Below are 24,957 nucleotides of genomic sequence, written 5' to 3'. Positions count from 1 at the left end.
CTTTGTCTGTACCCACTGCAAAAAAAAAAAAAGTAGGAAAAATGGAGCAACCTACACACACACATACACACCCAACTTCTGGTTATATTGTTGTGCAGGCGGCATAAATTTGTGTTGATGATGTTGGTGTAAAATATGTAGGTACATATAGTATAGAATGTGGATCCAAGTATGTATGTATGTACTTACAAATAAATGTATTGTAAACTGGAGCGGAAATCAGGACATGGAGATTCTAGAGTAAAAATGAGGTCAGCTATTTCCAAAGGATGACTCGTTAGATAGGATGCTGTGTGCTTTATGGTGTGTGTGCATGAATTTAGGATGTAATCTACTTACACTTTGCTCTGAATCATTTGTATACTCTAAAAAAAGGTATATTACTGTAACTTATATCTTTCAATATATTGAAATTGATGAACACTGGGTCTTAGCTGGCTTGATGTCAATAGATCTTATATAGGGTTTTTACTCATAGACAGCACAAAAAATGCTTCAAAATGGCTATACTTTTCTTTAATTACTGCTTTATACATTATGAATCGGGCTATATAAAATTATACTATAACTGTCGTTGGTAATATAGATAGTTGATCAGAGCAGAATGAGACAAATATTTAATGGGACAGGCAATTTTAAGAATCTTTAACGATCCAAAGGAAGGAGAATTAAAAGTAGTTGCTACACATCGATTTATATTCTTTTACAAAGTAATTACATTTGTTTTTAGAGATGTGACTTTTAATTTAGTGATTACTACAATTAAGACGTTGCTTTATTTTAGTATTTTATTTAAAACATTTTGAGCCGTTTATGCTGCATTAATTAGCAAAGGTAACCGATTGTTGCCCTAACATTTCGCACTCGTGATGTCATTTTGCCCGTCAGCTTTATAATAAAATTGATTTTGCATTAAAATTTGTTTTTTTTTGTTTTTGGCGTTATTCGAGTATATTGTTTTTTGGGCACATTGTTGCGAGCTGGCAACACTAAAAATCAATTAAATTGCTATTTTTATTTATAATAATAAGAAGAAGAAATACAATAAATACCCAGGCGCCGCCAAAAGATTCACTCTCTTTTTGCCACCTCTCTCTCACTCTCTCTCTCTCTCTCTTTCTCTCTCGCTGTCTCCATCTCTTTTTTCTATGCCACTTTTTCTTTTTAGCTGCCAAAATGTTTGACCAACCGCACATCGTGCACATCGTTTGCTGACCCAAATATTCCTTTAGGCTAAGAATAGCGAAAATAAGTATCTAAATGATATGTTTTAAACAATTTTTTCGCGTGCTCTGTTGCCCGTCCATGCCTCAAATTACAATTTAGAGTGAGCCAGACATAGAAAGAGCATAAGTGAATGTTTTAAAGAAAAAAAATGTAAGCAAAAGAAAGAAAGAAAAAGTTGGCAAATTTAAACTTTAATTTAAGTTACTTGGCACTCTAATGCTAAAAGAAAAGTTCTGCAACATTTTGAGTGGAAAAACTTGCAAACACTAAAAGAAATGAATTTCCTAGGAAACTCCATGCAAATGAGTCCAGATTCTGCATTCTAAACTTCATTTTTTTGATTGGTTAACTAATTCATTTGGCAATTGCTTTTACCCCCTTCTTCTCTTTAAAGTATTGAACTACTATTATTTACATTAACCTAAAGAATCATTGCAAACGAATCTCTAAAGTCTGATCTTATTCTATGTTTTTATAAGATTAATTGATTATTTCTTTTGTTGTAGTTTGGTTTAATGGTCTATTGTTGCTAGACATTAATTAAAGGTGATTTATTAAAAACATGCCTCTTGTCTTTCAACTAAAAGGCTTTATTTAATTTATAAGAATAGGCGAATAATATATGTATATGTTGCATTTGTTTGTATTTTGGCTTTCAACCAAAAGTATTAACAAATTTGCACCATTTTCTCACTTGTCATCTTGTTTTAGTCAAACTTAATTTGTGGCGCTCTTGTATGCATTTTCAAATGTTTTCCATATTTGTGAGTGCCCCTACTAAACAAGTATACATACATATATATGTATAAATACTAATGTATGGATACATACCATATACATACATATACTCTTTCTCTTTTGTTTCGTTTTTTTACTTAGAGATTTTCAATGTATTTCCGCATTGCGTCTTTTGTGGTTGTTGTTCGTCATAGATCAATTTGTTGCAATTTAAACAATTCCCAGTGGTGTAGTTCTGTGTATTCGGTAACGCCCAAAATTCTAATACTCTTCCACGTTGCCAAAATTAGAAAATCAAGCAGAGATCAATCAAGAGTTTTTTTTTAACTATTTCATTCTCTTTTTTCCAATGAAAAAGGGAGTCCCCTTTCCATTTATATCTCTTTTCAATGGAAAGGGGGTGGTATTCTTTCAATTTATCCGTTTAAATTATACAAATTTTCTGTATTAAATAGCTCTTCAAAGTGTTGGAATGAATTCTTATTATTTTCACACTCATTTATGAATTTTACATACCTTGAATCTCATTTCATTAATAAATATTTTGCGAGAGTTCGACAAAGGAACATTAATCTGACATGTACAATTGCCAAATTCCATTCAGTTACAATATTATGATTAAAATTTTTTAAGCATGGATAAGAAAATAATCATTAATAGAAGCTACAGTAATGTATGTATATATGAACACATTAAAATATGGCAAAATTGCAGAAATAACTTTTTGTTTATTTCATGATTACGAATCTTTACGAATCAGTTTTCTGATTTTGTGTATAATTTCTAACTAATATATAAACCTATATGTATATAAAAGGTTCGAACTAGCGATAGTTAAATTTCATGACCTTGTAATCAACATTTACAATATAAAATTGTAAGCATTAATGTTTCCAAAAAGCAAAAAACGTTTATTACAAAAAAAATTCAATTGATTAATCCCAATTTATCATAGCTTGATTTAGACATTTTATAATTTTGCTGGGCAACTTTTTCTATTAACAAAACCCATTCACGTCGCTGTCACAATTACATATATTATATGTAAATATATTTATAGATTTCTAACAAACAATTCTTATACATACATATATGACAATAATATATATTTAAATTACGTGACTTTGAAGTGGGAAATTTTTGATAATGGAATAGAAAGTCTTCTTTTTTGTGGTTTTCTTATCGATGTTGTTATTGCGCTTGTTTCTTTAACAAACATTATCTTTAATGTGATTGTGTGTGTGTGTCTATTCGATTGACAACGAAAACATTTGTTTCTTTTTATAGATAAGTTATTTCTACATCAGCCAAGTATAATGTTGGTTTAAAGGAATGAAAATGTTTATATCTGTAATTTACATTCAAGTAGCAAGTGTAGAATTCGAGTATATAGATAGATAAATAGTTAAATTCATCAGATCATCATTCGGGTGAGCTTTATTTGTCACCCTCACCTTATTATGGATGAGATGTCAACGAACAAGGTTCTCATATGGCTTAATGAAGGCGGTGGGGGGGTGGTGGTTCAGTTTTCCTTGTTTTTTGTTACACTCATTGTACCTTTGTATAGGATTCATACTGGATTCGTATTTAAAATGCTCGACATTATATTGCAAATGTTTCATTAGCAAGCAAGTCGCTACTGAAGTCACAACGAAATTGTAACGAGAAAATTTACATCAATTTTGTGCGAAAAGGAAAAAAAAGTTATAAACAAAAATTAATTAATTCAACGATAAGGGAAAAATTGTAGAATCACTTGACACACGAGGTAAGAAGCAAAACATTTTTTGGATACAAAAATGTTAAATGATTATTAATTCTTGTTTCATTTTGGCAATTGGCCAAGTTGAAATCAAAAAAAAAATCAAATTGTGTACATCACGTCTATTACGCGGGGGGAACCTTGATCTTGTCCGATCTGTCAGGGGCCATGTGGAAGATATTTCGCATAAAATTGCAAATATTGGAAAATGTTGTTGATATTTTGAACTATAGAATTTTCGACGCCCACACAAAAAATGAGTCATCAAACAAACAAACAAACAAGCAAAAGCACATTATCACAAAGGGAAGCAAGTTGTTTCCACCCCTTGACATTTATTCGCGTATCCTGCCTCAACAGGCCAAATGTTAACTGGTTGATGGGTCCCTCTTTTACAACTGATGAGAAAAATCGATAAGCCCGACTGTCATACATATGTACGTACATACATACATACATATATACTTGTCGTTTCATTTTCCTTTCGCTTTAATTTTCATGTTTAATCTTCCCTCCCGCTTGTCCTTTCATCCATTGTCAGTTGTGACATAATCCTTGTAGCATACCATGTGCCCAATATGTCGCGCAAGCCAACTGAGAGAAAGAGAAATGACTCGGAGTGTTGTGGTAGCCAGCCGGCAGCAGCAGTTAGCGTCCAAGTGTCGCCAGTGCCTCGCCTGAACCCGCCTCGTCTTTCCTTTTCATTTGAGTGCCCTGCCTCAAGTTGCAAGAAATGATTTCTTTCTTCTAGCTTTTTATTTTAGATGTGCGTGAGCTTTTTATGACTTAACTGGCGCCAATCGAATTTGTTTAATAGAAATTGGAATAAAACTCACCGCACACCATGTACATACATATATGTATGTATCTACTTCGTTTACAGTAGTGACCACAAATTTAAGGCGTTTAGTGTTCTCGGATTTCAGATCTAATTGAAGTGATTACCTGAAAAAACTGCCTCAATTTACATTAACCCCTGAATTCGTTATATGGCCAATTGAAATTCTAAGTTTGTTATATAATTTTTGGGTCTTTCGGTAAGTTGTCGTTATTCGATACTAAAAAACTCCTCTTTTTCAACCACAAAAGAAGTGAATCGAATTCCTCGTCAAATGATATTCTAGAATGCTTTCAAAGTCTTACAAAAGGAGGTATCATTCCAAACTAAGTCCACTGTAAATCTCATGAAAAGAATCAAACTCAAAAACTTATTCAACATCCATGGAACTACATAGTTTATACAGCACATACATACATACATATATAGACAATTTCAAACGAGGTCGATCCTTATTATAAATTGTCTTGGCAGCAACTTCTTTAGCCTACAAATGCTGCCCACGTAATAGGCATTCCTTTTGAGTGGAATGATTCAAAGAAAGGGTTCGCCATTGTTTTGTTGCATAAATAATTGAAATTATTCAGTTGCGCCCTTAAAAGAGATGCCACTCCATGACGATGTCTATTGTTGAATTCACCAACAACAATAGACAAAAGCGCTGAATAAGCAGGCAATTTTTGTTTTTCCCAAATCGAATCCAAGCAGTCAATTTCTAACTAAAGTTTGAATGCTTTTGATTTAGTAGAAAATAAACCTTCGAATAAGTAACATTGCTAAAAAATATTTTCTTACAAAAAAAAATATACATATTGAAATTTTTTCCTTTTTTGAACGCTTTTTTTTTTTAAAACCAAAAGAATCAATTACAAATTCATTGTAAAACCATTGTCGAAAATCGAAAAAAGAAAAAGCAATATAAAATCGAACTTAAGTGCGCCATCAAGGAGGTATTCTCATTGTGCAATTATGTATCCAACAAATCTGGGCAAACAGAATGGGGCTTTGGTGCTAGAGGTATTAAAGGTTCTCGGTCGTCCGGCTACCATTTGTGAGATTGCGGAACGTGTGGCCAATATCTATAAAGTGCCATTGGATCGCATACAACCAGTTGTGGGGGATGTCCTTCAATCCGGTGTACAGCATGGTTTCTTCAGCTATTACAATCGACGTTATACGGTCGATAAGCATACGGTTGATCAGCTAAGAAGCGATATCGATGAATATGCCACAAAAATTTTATCTATGAGCCGCGCTGGTTGCAATGCTGCTGGTTGTGGTGGTGGTGGTAGTGTCAATGGCAATAGCAATCTACAGATTCCTCAACCATCAACATTAATGTTGAAACTAGAAAAATTGGATGATTCGCCGCCATTTCAACTCAATCAGAATCGTTCCACTGGCGAGAGACGTGAGCGTACACCATCTGGAGATGCCCCAACAATGGATGCGATTCGTGTGGAGTTGCCACTTTGAATTGAATCCATTTTGTCCATTTTGTATTTTATACATACATAAGCACACCCAAAAAATAAAGAATGACGCCAATGCTTGGATGGATCCACCTCTTCGAGCAGTTCAAAATGAAAAAAATAATTCAAAAAAAGCCCAAAATATTATGCGTCACATAAAATGGGGCAATGTCCTGGCTATTGTCCTCTCACAAAGAGGAAGTGTAATAGCCAAGTTGTCATGTGGTTGGTTTACTTTTTCACATAGCTTTGATGAAGTTTATGCATTATTATTTATATGTATGTGTCCATTGACAGGTTGTTGCCTGTCTAGGCAAAGGCCCCGAACTCCACCAACTAACCAACATCTTTTGTAGTCTGTCTGGCCTTCCTTTCCTTTCTCTTCTCTTGCCTTCTTTTGTTCGGCCACTCATTGTCAGTGATGGGATGAGTAATCCTCTTTGTGTCCGTCCTTAAACTTTCGATTCATTTCTCTCTCCTTGTTGTTATGCATTTAATTGAAGCATGAAGAGATTCTCAACTCTGAGCGGAAATATATAAATAAACAGAGTCTACGTTTAAGTCGAGTAATATAATTCTTCAGATTGAAAACGCTTTTCATGCAGATAAGCAGTGTCTGTGTCGGTGTCATTGACATATGTGTGTTTATATAGTAACCGATTTGATTTGATTTCTGGTAAAGAATGAGATGATGGGTTTTGCCACAGACAGTGGCAGGAATCGTTTTTGAATGTGGAAATTTTAGCAGTTTAATCGTTTTTCTCAGCCTTCCTTTATCATTGATTCAATTTGGGACACATTTCGGTGAAGTTCAGAGAAATGTAATTGCAGTTTTATTTTTTGCACATTGAGTATATCAAAAAAGATTTCATTTTGCCCTTTGTTCAACTTAATTAATTAAAATTAATTTGACAGTCAGACAAAGAACAAAATCTTATAGAGGAAGAACATAAGAGAGAAAGACAACAATGAACAACATGTAAATCAAAAAGTTGTCAAATTAAAATTTATTTACAAAATCCACACATACACACACAACAATATATCTGTAGATATACATACATACATATACATAGATTTATGTTTGTATATATTGTGTATTATGTTTTTAAGGGACATGCAGCCGCAGCGCGTGTCGTTGAGCTGTAATTAAATTAATTTCTATAATGCCAGGTAAATAATATTGGTTGAGACGACTCACAAACTCAATCAACAACACGTCAACGATTATATATATATATACATATACATACAACAATTTACAAATTCTGTATTTTGTTGTCTTCTTAACCACATTATTCTAAACTTTTTTGCGTCTGTATTTTTGTGTCTTTCGCAGAATGAGCCGCCAACACCAGCGGCACCACCATCACCACCCGCTGCAGCAGCAGCAGCTGGCGGCCAACCAGCAACAGCTGACGGCTCAGCAGCAACAACAACAGGCTCTGCTTATGGAGGAGCATGCTGCAGCCGCCAAGGCGGCGGAGTTGTTCGATCTGCTCTGTGTGGCGACAACAATGCGACAGATTCTGGCCTTGCATCGGGAAATGTGCGAGGCGGTTGGTCTGCGTCCATCGCCACTGAATGATTTCTATCCCAAGCTTAAGGCCAAGGTGAGATCATGGAAGGCGCAGGCATTGTGGAAGAAATTTGATGCACGTGCTGCCCATCGGGTGTATGGCAAGGGTATGGCATGTTCGGGGACCCGAGTCCTGGTCATTGGAGCCGGACCGTGTGGCCTGCGAACGGCCATTGAGGCTCAATTGTTGGGCGCCAAAGTTGTGGTGCTAGAGAAACGAGATCGTATTACCCGCAATAATGTGCTGCATCTATGGCCATTTGTCATCACGGATCTCAGGAACTTGGGAGCGAAGAAGTTCTATGGCAAATTCTGTGCTGGTTCCATTGATCACATCTCGATCCGTCAGCTGCAATGTATGCTGCTAAAGGTTGCTCTACTCCTGGGCGTTGAGATCCATGAGGGTGTAAGTTTCGAGCATCCTTTGGAGCCGAGTGAAGACAGCACCACTGGTTGGAGGGCAGCAGTGAGTCCAGCCGATCATGCCGTCTCTCATTATGAGTTTGATGTCCTGATTGGTGCCGATGGCAAGAGGAATATGTTGGATTTTCGGCGTAAAGAGTTCCGCGGCAAGCTGGCCATAGCCATAACGGCCAATTTCATTAATAAGAAAACCGAGGCTGAGGCCAAAGTGGAGGAGATCAGCGGTGTGGCCTTCATTTTCAATCAGGCATTCTTTAAAGAACTTTACGGCAAAACGGGCATCGATCTGGAGAATATTGTGTACTATAAGGATGAAACACATTATTTTGTAATGACCGCCAAAAAGCATAGTCTTATCGATAAGGGTGTCATCATTGAGGATATGGCCGATCCTGGTGAACTATTGGCCGCTGCCAATGTCGATACTCAAAAGCTCCATGACTATGCCCGCGAAGCAGCCGAATTCTCGACACAATATCAAATGCCTAATTTGGAATTCGCTGTCAATCATTATGGCAAACCAGATGTAGCCATGTTTGATTTTACTTCAATGTTTGCCGCCGAAATGTCCTGCCGTGTCATTGTGCGTAAGGGTTGTCGCCTTATGCAGTGCCTTGTGGGTGACAGCCTACTGGAACCATTTTGGCCCACCGGCTCGGGATGTGCTCGAGGTTTTCTCTCCAGCATGGATGCCGCCTATGCCATTAAACTCTGGTCCAATCCACAAAACAGTACACTCGGTGTTCTGGCCCAACGAGAGAGTATCTATCGGTTGCTCAATCAGACCACACCGGATACCCTGCAACGTGATATTAGCGCCTATACGGTAGATCCGGCCACACGTTATCCAAATCTTAATCGTGAGTCGGTAAATAGTTGGCAGGTCAAGCATCTGATTGATACCGATGATCCGACGATATTGGAGCAGACATTCATGGATGCCACACATGCCACGCTGCAATTACCTCGCATGGAGACTCCGGGCAGACGCAAGCGACGCAGTGGAGGTGGGGAAACCGAATGTTAATTATTATAGTACAGTTTAAATAAAATGATTTGATTTTCCAACAGATCTTTTGCCTCAGGGTACCAGTTTATTGCGCTGGATCAGTGCTCAGCTAAATGCCTATCATTTTGCTGCCGAAATGAAGGAACCATCCGATGTCTTTCGCAATGGACGCGTTTTGTGTGCCCTCATCAATCGGTAAATTTATCATAGTCATTTTATATCAATTCGAAATTCATTTCATATTCTCGACATTCCTTTCTAGCTATCGTCCTGATCTAATTGATTATGCGGCCACCAAGGATATGACTCCCATGGAATCAAATGAGTTGGCCTTTGCTGTGCTTGATCGTGAACTGCACATTGATCGTATTATGAGTGCCAAGCAATCGATCGAGTTGACTGAAATTGAATCCAGCAAATGGTTGAATTACTTAGATCAGATATGTGAAGTATTTCGTGGCGAAATACCTCACATTAAGCATCCAAAGATGGATTTCAGTGATTTGCGGCAAAAGTATCGCATGAATCACACCCATGCGCAGCCAGATTTCTCCAAATTGCTGCAAACCAAACCCAAGGCTAAGTCACCGATGCAGGATGCTGTGGATATACCAACAACAGTGCAACGTCGCTCAGTTCTTGATGATGAGCGGGCCAAGAGGCAGCGGCGGCATGAGCAGCTACTAAACAGTGGCAATGCAACAGCCGCCAGCGGTGGTGCAGGTGGAGGCGGTAGTCCATCCACCAACTTGCCACAGGGTGTGTTAAAGATAACGATTATGAAATCTGGCCTACTCAACTGATTGAAACATGTGCTTAATAATTGTTGACTTGATTCACATTTACTTTCGTTTCAAAATAATAAAAACAAAAACTGGCTAAACGAAAAACGAATTTAAATATCAATTTCTAAAGCAAACATTTTTGTAGTTGTTTCAATTAGTTGTCAGCCTTATGCTTGATTCTTAAACTAAACTTGATTCATAGACTAAATTGTACTTTCTTGTTTTATAGGTCAAAGTGATCGCAGGTCAAAGAAGCGACGACAGGCCGATAAAACGGCCAATATTGTGAGTAAATTTAAACGCCTTAAACGATTTTTAATAAACATCCTAAGTTATGTTACATTATTAATTATATTATGTTATTGGTTTGCCTGAATATTTAATTTCAAGTAGCCATTCATAATGCAGTTAATAAGCTATAAGAAAGATCACATTTCGAATACATGTACATATAATACATACAAACATAATGCCTATCAATATAATATATACATAACTCTCTCTCTCTCTCGATCATATACCTATATTAGCTCTATATAAATATATACATAAATGAATTGTTATTGTTGAAATTTTTTAATATTAATACATACGTACATACATACTACACCCACCTGCGTATCAAGGTAAAACTCATGCTGAAAACAGCTCTCTTTCATGAAATCAATAATGCCATAAATGCATATGAAACCATTAATGAGGTCAGTTCAATTCTTGTGTCCAACTATGTACTGTCCGTCCCATGTTGTCCTTTCATTTGTTTAAGCCATCTGTGATTCTTCTAACCTTTATCATATCCATACAACAATTTTCTCTACTAACCCCAAATCGTTAGTGAAGTAGTCCATCCTCTTTCACTGTCTGCAATTACAATTTCGTACAAACCTCTGTCCATATATCTAAAATGTGCCGAGCAGGAGGAGCGGCAGCTGCGTTTGAAAGAGATCGAAGAGAATCGACAGGATCGCATGAGCAAGCGACGTCAGCAACGTTATCATCAGACCCAAAACTTTTACAAGAGTCTGCAATTACTGCAGGCGGGTAAACTATTAAGAGAAGGCAATGCCGAAGGTGGCGTAGCCGAGGATGGCAGCTCCTTTGAGGACTATTCCATATTTCTCTATCGTCAGCAGGCTCCGGTATTTAATGATCGCGTTAAGGATCTTGAACGCAAACTTTTGTTTCCTGTAAGCAAACCGATGAACTGTCCGCCTGTTGCCTGTTCGTTTGTTCGTTCGTTAGGTTAAACGCCGACCTTGTCTAACCATTTGACTCTATATTGGCATGATTGACAACTAATCAAACAGTGTGATTAAATATTGGTTCAGCATTGCATTTTAGGACCTGCCAACTAACTTTTTAGATAAATCGCTTGATCAAAGAATTAAGTTGAATCTCAACTAAAAAAAGGATTCTCGTTGTCACTTTTGAGTCTATTTTCCCGTTGTTGTTTAAACTAAATATATAGATTAAGATATGCTGCCTTAATAATTTGTTGCTATTTTCTTAAACTGATGTCAGGTTAATATATATATATATATATATTACATAATGAAAAGCTCTTGTTCATTTAATGTTTTTGAAATACTAAAAATTGATTTCGATTTTCTTATGTTGGTTGCATATTTTTAATTTTGTTGTTGCTTTTTTTTCGATTTTTATTGTTTATTGTTAAAATAATGAAGCTATGAATTTTTTATTTAAAAAATATTGAATATATCAATTTTTTTTGATTTCCTAAATCCTGAAATCCTTCTACAAACCTAAACAACCTGATAACACACAAAACAAACAAACACTTTCAATTGCCACACACCACAACCAACCAAAAAAAAGGATCGAGAACGTAGCGATATACCATCTGCCCAGCCCCGGAGTGCTGCCGACGAGCAATTCAGCGATCGCATCAAGAATATGGAACAGCGGATGACATCACGCGGTGGCTTGGGCAGTGATAAAAAGCCCAAAGATCTGATGCGAGCGATTGGTAAAATCGATTCGAATGATTGGAATGTGCGTGAAATTGAAAAGAAAATTGAATTGTCGAAGAAAACGGAAATCCATGGACCCAAGGGACGTGAGAAGGTGCCCAAATGGAGTAAAGAGCAATTTCAGGCACGACAGCATAAAATGTCCAAGCCCCAGCGTCAGGATTCACGTGAGGCGGAAAAATTTAAGGATATCGATCAGACAATCAAGAATCTGGATAAACAATTGAAGGAGGGTCACAATCTGGATGTGGGTGAGCGCGGTCGCAATAAGGTCGCCTCCATAGCTGGTCAATTTGTGAAGAAGGACGATGGTACATCGGAGGAAAAGAATGCTAGTAGCAATGCCACCACCAATACCAATACAAACACAGTCATACCAAAATCTGTGAGTAATTATCCTTTGTTCCTTGTGTTTTGTGTTCCGGGGGGGCTTTGTTTTGTTTTAATTTTGATTTTGATTTTATTTTTAATATTTTGATTTGATTTTTGAGTTTTGTTAATTTTTGGTTTAAGTTTTGTAAGTTGTATAGTGCTTATGGCTTTTTTTCCTATTTTTATTTATGTGGTTAAGGGGATTCCCCGTGTTTCTGCTGCCGCTGCTGTTGCTGTTGTTGTTGTTGTTGTTCTTAGAGTGCAATCAATTCATAGGTCACACACATACAAAACACACACACACACAACCGCATCAATCTATACATTATCTATGCACAAAATCATTTATCTTGAATGCCAATTTAACTTGTGGTTTAAGTCCTTAGTATTTCCTTTTAAACTGCTATACTAATCTAATTCAATTCTCCCGCTTAGAGCTCTAAGGTGGCGCTGGCCTTCAAGAAGCAGGCTGCATCGGAAAAATGTCGCTTCTGCAAGCAAACTGTCTACCTTATGGAAAAGACCACTGTCGAGGGACTGATCCTGCATCGCAATTGCCTTAAGTGTCATCATTGTCATACCAATTTACGCCTAGGTGGCTATGCCTTCGATCGCGACGATCCCCAGGGTCGTTTCTATTGCACACAGCATTTCCGACTGCCAGCCAAACCATTGCCACAGCGCAGCAACAAGGCAAGAGTAAGTGGAAAATATATTTAAAATAGAAATAGAATGTTTTCTAATGCTCTGTCTCTCTCGCTAGAAATCTGCTGGAGCTCAGGGTGCAGCCACTACTGGATCTGCTGCTCCTGCCGCTGCTGAGCCCATGGACACTACACCATTGCGGGACCAAGTTGACTTATTGGAAACCTCACGTGCCTCGGCAGCAGCTGCGGCTGCTGCCTCTGCTGATGCCATGTCCGATGATGAGGCCAATGTAATTGATGAGCATGAATGGTCTGGACGTAATTTCCTACCAGAATCGAATAATGATTCACAATCAGAACTCTCAAGTTCCGATGAATCGGATACGGAATCGGACTCCGAGTTGTTTGAGGAAGCTGATGATTCACCGTTCGGTGCACAAACTCTACAATTGGCCTCGGATTGGATTGGAAAGCAATATTGCGAGGATAGCGATGATTCGGATGACTTTTATGATTCCAGTGAAGGTATAGCAGGTTAGCTGGCATTTATATACTTAAAGATCAAAATAAATTTTCCCAAATATTCATTTCTCCTTTAGATGATGGTAAGGATGATACCGAAGGCGAGGAATTCAAAAAGGCCCGTGAAAAGCGACGCGAGGAAGTGCGTCTGCAACCGTTGCCTGCCAACCTGCCCACAGATACCGAAACGGAGGTAAGCAACATTTTATGCACTATTGCCCATGGTTAAGGAAATAACTAATATATCTTTATATATTTATTTATATTCTTTTATTACTATTATTATTATCGATGTTCATTCTGAAAAACTTTTCATTCCTGTCCTTCCTCATATCCATCCATGTTGGTGTTGGTATTTCATTCTAAAATGTAGAAGCTAAAATTAAATGCAGATAATAAAGAGAATAATGAACGCGCTTCCCTTAAGTCGATCAATTCGTTTGAATCGGCTAAGAGTCAACTGGAAACGCCCACGCCTACGCCCATGCCCACCACTCGTGTCGAGTTGGAGCAACTGGAACGTAATGCTCCACGTAAATTTAGCAGTGAAATCGAAGCAATTAGCGAGAAATTATATCATATGAATAATATGGTGAAAATGAACAAAGACCTTGAAGTTTTGGCCAAAGAGAATTTGGTCAAGAGCGATATATTGCGTAAGCTGACACTCAAGGAGAAATGGTTGGCGGAGAATGCAGCCATAGCAGCAGGAATGGCCAATCCAACCATAGCACCAGTACAACCTCAACTTACTTCTCCTCCCAAATCCAAGTTCGATGAGAAATACGAAAAGGTTGTGAGTCCTTCCCCATCATCCAATCTATTAGTGGTTGAACCTAAACCCAAGCCAGTGATTGATTTCGATTTGAACGAACTAAAGCCACGTAAACCAAATTTTGATGAACGTCCCCAAGAAATGCTGCCCAAACCGGCCAGCCTTCAAAAGCCAATCAAGCCAAGTCCTAAGCCAGAACAAAAGAACGGAACCAGCACTAATGTAAGTCGCTCCAATAGTATGAAGAGTAATGCCAGCTCCAGTGGGGGCAGTCCACGTCTGAAGAAGACAACGACACCCAAAATGCATATTCAAAATATCCTGGGCACAATTAAGAAAATTGAACGACAACAAAGTAAAGAAGCAGAAGACGACGAAGAAGAAGATGCCATGGATGTAGATGTGCCGCAGGATAACAAAGAATTGAGCAATAAACTCAAAGAGATTCAAGCCAGCAGCTTTGCCGGCACCATGGATCATATAAAATCGCAGCTAACCATGCCAACAGTTAGTAGTTCTCAGGCGGCAGCAACAATGGATCTATCCAAATACTTTCCCAATCAAAAGCAGGAAAAGAACACATCGGCCAATACGAATAAGAATCAAAAAACTTTAAAAGATGTCGATCTAGCTAAATATTTTCCCAGTAGTCCAGTGCCACAGCGAAGAACAGTCGAAACGGTGGCCGAAAAACTCAAGAAATCACAGACTGAGGCTTCCCTAGCCAAGCCTAAAGAGATAACTCCACCTGCTTCCCAATCGGAGGAGAATAAAACTAAGCCTGTGCCACCAAAGCGTCAAGCCTCGTTGGGTCAAAATTTTAGTTTACGTGACCATCAAATGGACGGAGCTGTCGATTTAACCAAAAAGAAGGCACCCACAAAGGTGGCGGTGGTTAATACGGCGAAGAAACCAGCAACAACTACAACCAGTGTGGGTAAAGCCACTACAACAACCAAAGGTAAAGTGAAAATCGTGAAGAAAATTGTACCCAAAGGCACTAAGGCGGCTAAAAAAGCGGCGGCAGAAGCTGCAGCAGCAACAGCAGCGGCAACTACAACTACAACAACCGCGGAGAAGGAACCACCACGCGATGAAGCGGAACGCATTCTGGATGAAATCTTGGGTGATGGCGGTGCAACACGTTCCCCCAGCTCTGAGTATCAAAAACTTTTCCAAGATGAAAAATCGCCTAGTGATTTATCCGATAATATTGATCGTATTCTCGAAGAGACGGGTCTGAATTTGGAATTGGGTTTACCACGACGCAGCAGCAGCAAACCCAAGTTACAAAAGACCAAATCCCTTGGCGAGGGTGATTTCGAAATGAAGCCATCGTCTCCACGCCTCACCGGAGTACAGAATATACTTAAACGTTTCGAATCACTCAGTTCGGTTAGTTCACACAACAGTGAGGATCAGGCATTCAAATTGCGACGCATGGAATCAACTACCAGTAATCTGAGTAATCTCAATCGTTCACGTGAATCGTTATTGTCGGCCACGAGTGATTCAATGAGTGATTTGGAAAAGACCATGGACTATTTACGCAACGAATGGCGTAATGAGGCCACAAACTTTTTGCAGAAAAAGCGCAATAAGTTCTATGCCCAGAAAGAGGAACAGCAGCAAAAGCAGGCTGAAATCAATTCCAAACCAGATCCAATCAGAGATCTTCCCGTGCAATATCGCGAATCTAAAATATCCAAATTCTTTGGACTCGGTTCACGAAAATCACCCGAGAAACGCAAATCACCAATTAAGAAAAAGAAGTCACCCACAAAGAGTCAAAAGGTGACAGCCTCAAAAGCCAATAATTCTCTGGAAGAGTTGGCCAACATAAGCAATGCCCGTCAGGCTAAGCAGGCACAAAAGAAAGCCAATAAATTAAATGTTGTTAGTAACAAGCCAGTGGAGAAACCGGCACAAAAACCGACCACACCTGTTCCAGATGATTTTGAGATTCTCGATTTGCTGGACAAGGCCACAGAAGCCAAAGAACATGAAAGGGCACAGACAAAGAGTCCGGCCATAGAATCATTAGTTGATGGAACTCCAATAGATAATCCGGTGATTAATCAAACCATTCCCATTGAGGATATTAAAAACTTGCCAAAGACAGGATGTGACAAGTCCTTGAACAATTCACGACGCGGTTCGCAGGCTAGTTTAATACTTTCACGGCGAAACTCAGGTGATATATCTCTAACAGAGAAGCTGAATCAAGATGCTCTTGCTGCTCTCAGTCAATTGAAAAAGGAGCATCAGTCTCAGGATGTGGAAGAGCTCTTCCAGAGCATGGTTGAGGAAATGGATCAGGAGCCAAAAGCCATAGACATTGAAGATGTGGATGCTGATGCGGATTCATTGTGCACCACCATTAGCAAAAGTCCCAGTGCTCAACCCATCACTGTGGTAAAGCGAGGTAGCTCAGAGGAGCATAGCATTGAGAAGCTATTTGGCAATTTCTCTGATGAAATGCTAGTGAATGTTGAATTCGATTCCAACGATGAGCTGATTGGCATAAGCCCACGTGCCACAGTCCATTCCAGTGAATCGGCGGATCGTGATTTCATAGATAAACTAGAGTCACTAGAACGAGATGTTGAGCCTGTAGTTATGAATACGTTTCATAATGACATTATTAAAGATGATGAGGTTGATGGTTTGCATTTTCCATCGCGTCCACAGCGTCGTCAAAAGAGCAGTTCCTCATCCAGTGAGCCGACCATGCCAGTGCCTCCTCAACGCCTGAAAAATAAATTAGCCAAACTAGACCCCGAAAATATGCCGCCTTCAGTACAAGATCTACTGGAACAACATGTCCACCCAGATAGATTGGAAATAGAAAAGCCTAGAGAAGCGCAAGAAGCATTAAGGTTCCCCACAATAGTTGTGGAGCAGGATGAAATGCTGGAAAGGGATCGAGTTCTTGATCAGAATGAAATGCTGCAAAGGGATGAAGTTCTTAAGCAGAATGAAATGCTGGGAAGGGATGAAGTTCTTGATCAGACTGAAATGCTGCCAATGGATCAAGTTGATGGCGCTGTTTCAACGAAAACTGTGGAGGTCAAGGAAAAGCCAACAAATACTCCAAAGAGTCAAACCAGTTCTCTTAAAAGCGAGAATTCCTCACAAGGCAGTCTCAATGAAGTTCCTAAAATTGTGACCCCACCAAAACAGGCTAGCAAGGAAAATTCCAGTGACTGGGATATGGAAAAAATGCCAGCCTCACCCATGCCGCGGCGCAAACAACAAACACAAAGAACAACTGTCTCCAAGGAGAGTTCCTTGGAATGGGACATGGAAAAGATGCCGAATAGTCCCATGCCGCCACGTCGAAACAAACTACTCCGCAACATATCTCCAAGTAATTCAATCCAACTACTTAACAATATATCTGACGTCAATGAGGAGGCAGCTCAACGTCGACTTATCGACGACATTGAACGAGAACGTCGTCAGGCTCTAATAAAGCGTGATGAAAACTTTGAAGTGATAGCAGCGGAGCAAAGGAGACGTGACTCCCTTCAGAGCAGCAGTAACTCAAGCAGCAAACGTAGTCTACCTCCTCCTTCATCCACGTCCAAACCAACCACAATGAAGAGCTCCCAGTCGAGAGCCACAACTCAGGACACTAATCGCACAGATGTAACCAAACGAGAGGGAACTCCTCCCATGTTCAAGAAACTAGATCTTGATGGAACATCCACACCATTAGACTCCACAACGTGCTCTACGCGTCGTAGCTCATTTGCATTTATAGAGTTGCAGGATAACAAACCAGTGATTGTCCCAATGCCCAAGAAGCTGAAACTACCGAAAAAGGAAGCCATCAAATTTGTTCCCGAAATAATTTCAGCCGATGAACCTGTGCCAGAGGTTTTCCAAGGTCGTTCATGGCCAAAGGCGCAAATAGAGGGTTTGACCATGGCCAGCGACGACGAAGATCTCGACGACCTAGATGAGGAGGAGAAGAGAAAGAAACTTTTACCCGAATATGCTCGCTCCGACTCGCCGCCTTCGGCTGCTTTTAAAAATCGACAATGGCCCGATGGCAAAACAGTTTTTCCAAAGGAACAACGTGCTGATTCTATAGAGTCGGACGATATTCTCGGCCTACTGAAGGCCAGCAAGCGACGTGATCTGTCCAATGGTTCAGCTGCTATACGAAATAAACCACGTTCTCAATCCCCACAGCCTTTTAAGCCACTGACAGCAAGCTCTCGCCAGAGTTCGAAATCGTACAGTGACCTCAAGAAAGGTGCCTCCACTCACGCCTCACTGCAGTCGCTATCGGCTCATTCTAGTCAGGATGCCACCGATAGTCACTCAACAACGGCCACAACAGTGACCACATCACGGCCAGCAGTAAGCTACATTAACTATGATGAATCGGTGGATGCCAGCACTAAAGCTCTATTGGATCGCAGTAAGAAGCTGCACAATCGAAAGCGTGATTTTGTTAATGAACGTGTAGTGGAGCGGAATCCCTATATGCGCGATGTCATACGTAGTACGGATCGCAATGATTACTACGATGGGGCAGATGATGATCTATCTAGCTATCGTCCGCGACATTATGCTCCCTCACCAACGACAACTGCAAGTCGTTTTCCCAGCACTTCAACGCACCGCAGCAACAACTATGACTACCTCAGCCGAAGACCACTCAGCTATGCATCAGCACTTGGAGGAGGCACCACCACCACCTCCCCTTATTATCCAAGTACAACAGCATCATCGACACCGCGAAGTTCCCATCTCAGTGATCTTTTCAAACGTCGCAGTCCGGCATCAAGTTCCAGATATGGCGATTACAGTCATCTACCATCAACAACCAGCAAAGAGTCGTGCGTTATCTCTTAGTTGTTAGACCACCTTAACGATTTAATTTTGATATCTTTATTATTATTATTATTATTATTCTTAAATATGGAAAACACCCTAGACGACGACTCAATTATTATTACTACTGAGAAACGAATGAACCCTGAGAAACAACCAACCAACCAACCCAACCCAATACTCTGTAATACACACTAGGTCTTAAAATCTGAATCATTCTACGTAAATCCAAGCAACCAACCAACCACACCAACCAACCAAACAACCAACCAACTGCTAGTCCGCCCGCCCGCCTATCTGCTCTAGATGTGCAACGCCTACCGTTTAGACAATTATCACAGAGAAAAACAGAGAGAGAGAGAGAGAGAGTAACACAATTATTAGAACATTTTTCATATCCAAATCAAAATGCATCTGGGTACGATCTATGAAGGTAAATTCTCAATTAGAAATCTGTTGACAAATGTTGCGCCTAACCCTTAAAGCAGCCCGAGCCACAAAATCAAGTTTGTAGTAGTCTCTAAAAAAAAATATTAGAGAATGGAGAAATTGTTTCGTCGTTTCGTCTATATCCCATTTGTCGTTTTTTACAAAAGCCTCTCTAACCCAAAAAGCCACTACCAAATAACTGGAAGATCTAACATCAAATTTATTGTCGTCTTGTGTGTGTTTTTTTGTCTTGTCTTTGTTTCGTACCTTTCTGGATCGTACCTGCTGAAGAGGCATGTCGCTGCCAATTAATTATTAAAATTATTAACTCTCAATTACTCTGACTAATGGATGATGCATGACCCAATGCCGCCCCAGAGTTTAAGGGCAATCAAATAGAAACTCCTTTATTACGGATGATTATCTATAGAGCTCTTTACTCTCCAAGCTTTGTTCAATGCGTTTATATTTCTTTCTGTTTTTTGTTTTTAATGCGCTTTATTTTTCTTGTTGTGTGTGTTTTGGAGAACAAAAACTAATCCAATGCCTTGATTTGTTTTTCTCGATTGCTTACATTTGCAGGTACAAAGCGAATCCGACAGCACATGGCCTGACGAAGTTGAGCTTAACTCTGCCACAGAAATATCCACCGATTCCGAATTTGATAACGACGAAATCATACGGCAGGCACCAAAAATCTTTATCGACGATACACACCTAAGAAAGCCCACTAAAGTCCAGGTAAGTCATTGACTTGAAATAGTTGAGATAACTAACTTAACTTACTTATGTTCTTAGATCAAGTCCTCCATTATTACGCCCAGTGCCTCGGGATTGCACCAAAAACAATTGGCTTCTCGCGAAAAAGGTGGCAGCTATTTGCAAAAATATCAGCCCCAGCAACCGCCACTGCCACAGTTTAAGCCACTGGTTCAGGTCGATCCCACTTTGTTAATTAATAGTCAACGCGGTGCTCCCCTACAAAATCCACGTCCTGGTGATTATTTGCTAAATAAAACAGCCAGCACCGAGGGCATTGCCTCGAAGAAGAGTCTGGAGTTGAAGAAACGTTACCTGCTGGGCGAACCAGCTAATGGCAATAAGATACAAAAATCGGGATCCACATCGGTTCTCGATTCACGTATACGTAGTTTCCAATCGAACATCTCTGAATGTCAGAAGTTATTGAATCCCAGCAGTGACATCAGTGCAGGCATGCGTTCCTTCCTGGACAGAACCAAACTGGGCGAAGGTCAGAACAATGATCTTATGCGTTCGGCTACCAGCAATGTGATTAATGATTTACGGGTGGAACTAAAAATCCAAAAGGCTCCATCGAGCAACTCTACGGACAATGAGAAGGAGAATGTATTTGTCAATAGCAAAAACGAGTTGAACAAAGGCATGGAGTACACGGATGCGGTGAATGCCACTCTCCTGGAACAGCTTGGTCGCAAGAATGCAACTCCCACAACGCCCACGAACAATAAAACTGTAATCGAAGTAATCGATTTAGTTACACCCGAGAAGGGTTCAATACCCATTATTGATCTGACTACTTTGGAGACTCCAAGGAAATTAGCCGATGGCATTATTGAAGTAGATGATCGTCTTACCCCTGATAGCAATAAAATCAGTGATCTGATCAGTGAAAAAGGAGACCAACCAGAGCCAGATGTGTCTAAGGATGTGAAGGAATGTATTCCAGATATATTGGGTGACATAAGGACAGATAAGCATGTGAAGCCAGGCGGAGGACACACCGAAGACGAGCAGAGTCTTCTCTGTCAATCAGATGAGGAGAAGCGTGACTCACCGGAGAAAGAGAATGCCGATCCTGATCAATACGATGATACTCAGGATGCAGTTCAAATTCAAGTGCCGAATATACCATGGAGCAAACCAAAATCAGAGATTATATCGACCACGGCTAGCAGTGGCGGTACAAGTTGCTCCAGCTCAAACAGTTCCAGCATTGAGGACATTCAACATTATATACTGGAGTCTACAACAAGTCCGGACACACAAACAACGACGCCAGCGACTGGCAAACACAATGTGCCACGTCTTGAGGTGCACGATACGACTGGAGCCCTAATGGAAGTGGATAGCCTAATGATTGTCAATGGCAAGTATATCGGTGATCCGGAGGATGTCAAATATCTGGAAATGCCAGCAGATGTGATAGTTCCAGCGCCGGCGGTACTAAAGACCAGCGAACTGGAGGATGACCACGATGGGGATGTAGAGCCAGTCACGGCTACTCCAGAGCCCGCAGAGTGTACGGTCATCGAGGCCGATCGAGGGCAGATTGTTGTAGACCCTTGTCCATTGCCCGAAATGGGACCACCTAAATTGAAATTTGATAGCAAAAATGAAAACAAAATCGAAAGTCTCAAGAATCTACCTCTTATTGTGGATCATCAAATAGAACATAGTCAGGTGGTAAAGCCGATAACCCTTAACTTGAGTAGTGTGGCCAAAACACCAGATACCCCGACCACACCCACAGCCCACGATAGTGATAAGACTCCCACGGGACAAGAGGTTCACTCACGGGGTTCCGATTCCGAAACTGAGGCCACTGGAACTGGACAAGTGTTAACAGAGACCGAGTTATCGGATTGGACGGCTGATGATTGCATTTCAGAGAATTTCGTAGATATGGAATTCGTACTAAACTCAAACAAAGGCACCATGAAGCGTCGCAAAGAGAAGAGACGAAGCGCCGGAATGAAACTTCCCAGCAGCCATGATGTAATCCATGAGTTGGCCAAACAAGCGCCAGTTGCCGAAATGGAGGGCATTCTTCATGCCATTGACATCGATGACATTGAGTTTATGGACACGGGATCGGAGGGATCTTGTGCTGAGGCCTATTGTGCCACAAATACAGCTTTGCTGCACAATCGCGGCTATATGGAATATATAGAGACCGATTCAAAACAGCAGCAGCGATCCCAGCAACAGCAAAAGCCAAACCCTCCAATTCAACCAGCTAAGCTGCTGCCATCGTTGATAACGAAACGCGATGAGAAACTGGGCATTGACTATATTGAGCAGGGATCCTACATATTGCACGATGACGCCAAGACCCCAGTGAATGAGACACCATTGCCCGTTATGAGTCAATCTTTGACCGACTCGAGCACTCTAAACGAACTGGACGACGATAGTTTGGGTATTGGAATGGGCACGTCACAGACACAGCCCACAACTACGGAGGAGAGCGAGGCTCTAACTGTGGTGACCAGCCCATTGGACACGTCTTCGCCCCAGGTGCTCGATCATTTTGCCTCACTGCTGGCATCGGGCAAGGCAGATGGGTCCACGCCCAGCAGCTCGGAGCAACAGCCAAAGACTTCAACAGTGACAACTAGTAGCAGCGGTGCCAGTAGTTCCACTCCTGGACCTCAGGCGGCCGCTAAGGAAACTGCTCCAGCCGAAGAGGATCTGCAAATCCAGTTTGAATATGTGAGAGCTCTGCAGCAGAGGATTTCGCAGATTAGCACACAGCGTCGCAAAAGTTCCAAGGGGGAGGCACCACCAAATCTGCAAACTGCAACTGTGATAGAATCAACAAATGCCGCCGCCTCCGATTATCCAAACGATGAGACGACCATGCGACCCAGAAGCAGCAGCTCTTCCAGCAAAGTACCAGAGATACCCACGCTCAGTAGCAAACTGGAAGAGATCACCAAGGAGAGGACCAAGCAAAAGGATCTCATACACGATTTGGTTATGGATAAATTGCAGTCGAAGAAGCAGCTAAATGCCGAGAAACGACTGCACAGGAGTCGTCAACGCAGTCTTCTGACTAGTGGCTATGCCAGTGGCTCCAGTCTGAGTCCCACTCCCAAGTTGGCGGCAGCTGCCAGCACACAGGATACTAATTGCTCTAGCCAGGCGCATTATCATGTATCGACAGCCGAAGAGCAGCGACCCAGTAAGACACAGCCTAATCCTCTGCAGAAGTCGGCCACTGCCACATATGTGTCGCCCTATCGCACTGTCCAGGCGCCAACTAGGAGCACTGATGCCTACAAGCCACGCCCCTTTAGCGAGCATATAGATGCCGAACAGATTAAACTACTCGATCGTTACAAATTGAATAAAACTTCGTCGTTTAATAATGGCAAAATGAGTGAAGCATTTGTCACGCCCATTGCACCGGGACGCACACATCGTGCTGGTGTACAACACGCAGCTCCAGCTGAAATAAATATATCCGCATCGACAGAAAACTTGCGCAGTGAGGCCAGAGCCCGTGCCCGTCTCAAGTCGAATTCAGAGTTGGGTCTGAGTCCGGAGGAGAAGATGCAGCTACTACGCAAGCGCTTGCATTACGATCCCAATGCCAAGCAACAGCTAGAGGACACGCAGTCCGGTGAACTGGCCGCCCGGGCCCGCAAAATGAGCGCATCCAAGAGCGTCAATGATCTGGCCTACATGGTCAGTTTGCAACAGCAGCAACAGTCGCAGCACAACCTCGACAAGGATCAAGCCAAGACGCCTGATTTTACATCCGATCCCAATTTGGCAGCTAGCAGCAGTCAGGATCAACAGCTGAAAACCAAATCGAGCAAGAGATCAAACAAGGATCCCGAACGCCGCAAGAGTCTGATTCAATCTCTATCGAGTTTCTTCCACAAGGGAAGTAACAGTAGCTCCACATCGCCAACAGTTTCGACCAGTCCCAAAGAGCAAGGCGCCGCCGTCGCAGCTGCCTCTGCCAGTCTCTCTGACCAAGCAGAGCGACCCGGCACCAGAAGCAGCGCCACCCCGCCAATCTCTGATGCAGGCAGTGGCAGCGGTGGGGTCTTTAGTCGTTTCCGCATCTCACCAAAGTCCAAGGAGAAGTCGAAGGTAAGTTTTTTGTTAATATTTTTCGTTAGTCCTAAAGTTTTTGTACTGTGTAACTCATGGATTCGGTGTGTGGGTGTATTTCATATTTATTAATGTTTTATTGTTTCGATTTAATGTGTAACCAATAAAAAAAACAACAAACAAACTTTCCAATCATTTTACAGTCTTGCTTTGATCTGAGGAATTTCGGTTATGGTGTAAGAACAATTTCATAAAACTTTATTATTCATTTCTATTTAGACAAAGAAAACAAAAAAACACAAACACATTTTGGCTAATTTTTTCGTTTAAAGTAATTTCTGCATGTAATTTGTGTGTCAATTTGTGTAATTTAGTCTAATTTTATTTTAAAATTTTTCCATCAAAACCTCATTAACTACATTTCTACTTTTGTGTTTTTTGATTTTGCTTTTAATTTTCTCTGCAATTTTGAGTTGGTTTTTATTTATAATTTATTACGATTTATTTTTCATTTTCTTTTCACACTTGCAGCTTAAAATATTCAAGTTATAATTTAAGTTTTCTATTTGGGATTTATTTAAGTAATTTTATTTTTATTTTTTGGTTTGCTTGTGGGCAAATGAATGTGGGAAAAGGTTTTATGTTGTTATTATAAGTTTATTTGGTTTAAGCATTTTTACTTTGTTTTCACTTTTTCCCCCCGCTAAGTT

General features: G+C 40.6%; 2 protein-coding genes and 1 long non-coding RNA gene across 6 annotated transcripts in view; 2 read left to right on the top strand and 1 right to left on the bottom strand.

Moving 5' to 3' along the window:
* LOC6647152 (F-actin-monooxygenase Mical) overlaps nt 1–24,957 on the top strand; it is a 49,072-nt gene that overhangs the window by 21,832 nt on the left and 2,283 nt on the right. The window contains exons 5-17 of one of the 4 annotated variants that reach the window (XM_023178861.2): nt 7,380–9,049; nt 9,114–9,246; nt 9,314–9,810; nt 10,066–10,121; nt 10,754–11,023; nt 11,673–12,212; nt 12,635–12,898; nt 12,963–13,380; nt 13,446–13,561; nt 13,742–19,000; nt 20,003–20,161; nt 20,219–24,286; nt 24,451–24,483. In XM_023178861.2, coding sequence (XP_023034629.1) covers nt 7,381–9,049; nt 9,114–9,246; nt 9,314–9,810; nt 10,066–10,121; nt 10,754–11,023; nt 11,673–12,212; nt 12,635–12,898; nt 12,963–13,380; nt 13,446–13,561; nt 13,742–19,000; nt 20,003–20,161; nt 20,219–24,286; nt 24,451–24,483 — 13,482 coding nt within the window. In that variant the 5' untranslated portion in view covers nt 7,380. Of the gene's footprint in view, nt 1–7,097; nt 7,214–7,379; nt 9,050–9,113; nt 9,247–9,313; nt 9,811–10,065; nt 10,122–10,462; nt 10,628–10,753; nt 11,024–11,672; nt 12,213–12,634; nt 12,899–12,962; nt 13,381–13,445; nt 13,562–13,741; nt 19,001–19,094; nt 19,395–20,002; nt 20,162–20,218; nt 24,287–24,450; nt 24,484–24,957 lie in introns of those variants that run through there. The other 3 variants (XM_023178855.2, XM_047013591.1, XM_047013592.1) reach the window with 3 other exon arrangements.
* On the bottom strand, nt 4,022–4,520 carry LOC124462122. The gene is made up of 2 exons (XR_006955399.1): nt 4,188–4,520; nt 4,022–4,128 (listed from the first exon to the last, which is right to left on the bottom strand). It is a non-coding gene; the product is annotated as an uncharacterized LOC124462122 (long non-coding RNA).
* Nucleotides 5,384–6,164, top strand: LOC6647151. Its single transcript, XM_002070111.4, has one exon. It carries the CDS (start codon nt 5,538–5,540, stop codon nt 6,042–6,044), a length of 507 nt encoding a protein of 168 aa, XP_002070147.1. The 5' UTR covers nt 5,384–5,537; the 3' UTR covers nt 6,045–6,164.

The sequence above is a fragment of the Drosophila willistoni genome, chromosome 3R (genome assembly GCF_018902025.1).
Source record: "Drosophila willistoni isolate 14030-0811.24 chromosome 3R, UCI_dwil_1.1, whole genome shotgun sequence".
In the NCBI taxonomy this organism is placed as follows: domain Eukaryota; kingdom Metazoa; phylum Arthropoda; class Insecta; order Diptera; family Drosophilidae; genus Drosophila; species Drosophila willistoni.
The sequence above is the reverse complement of the archived record's forward strand: the minus strand, read 5'-3'. Positions and strand labels throughout refer to the sequence as shown.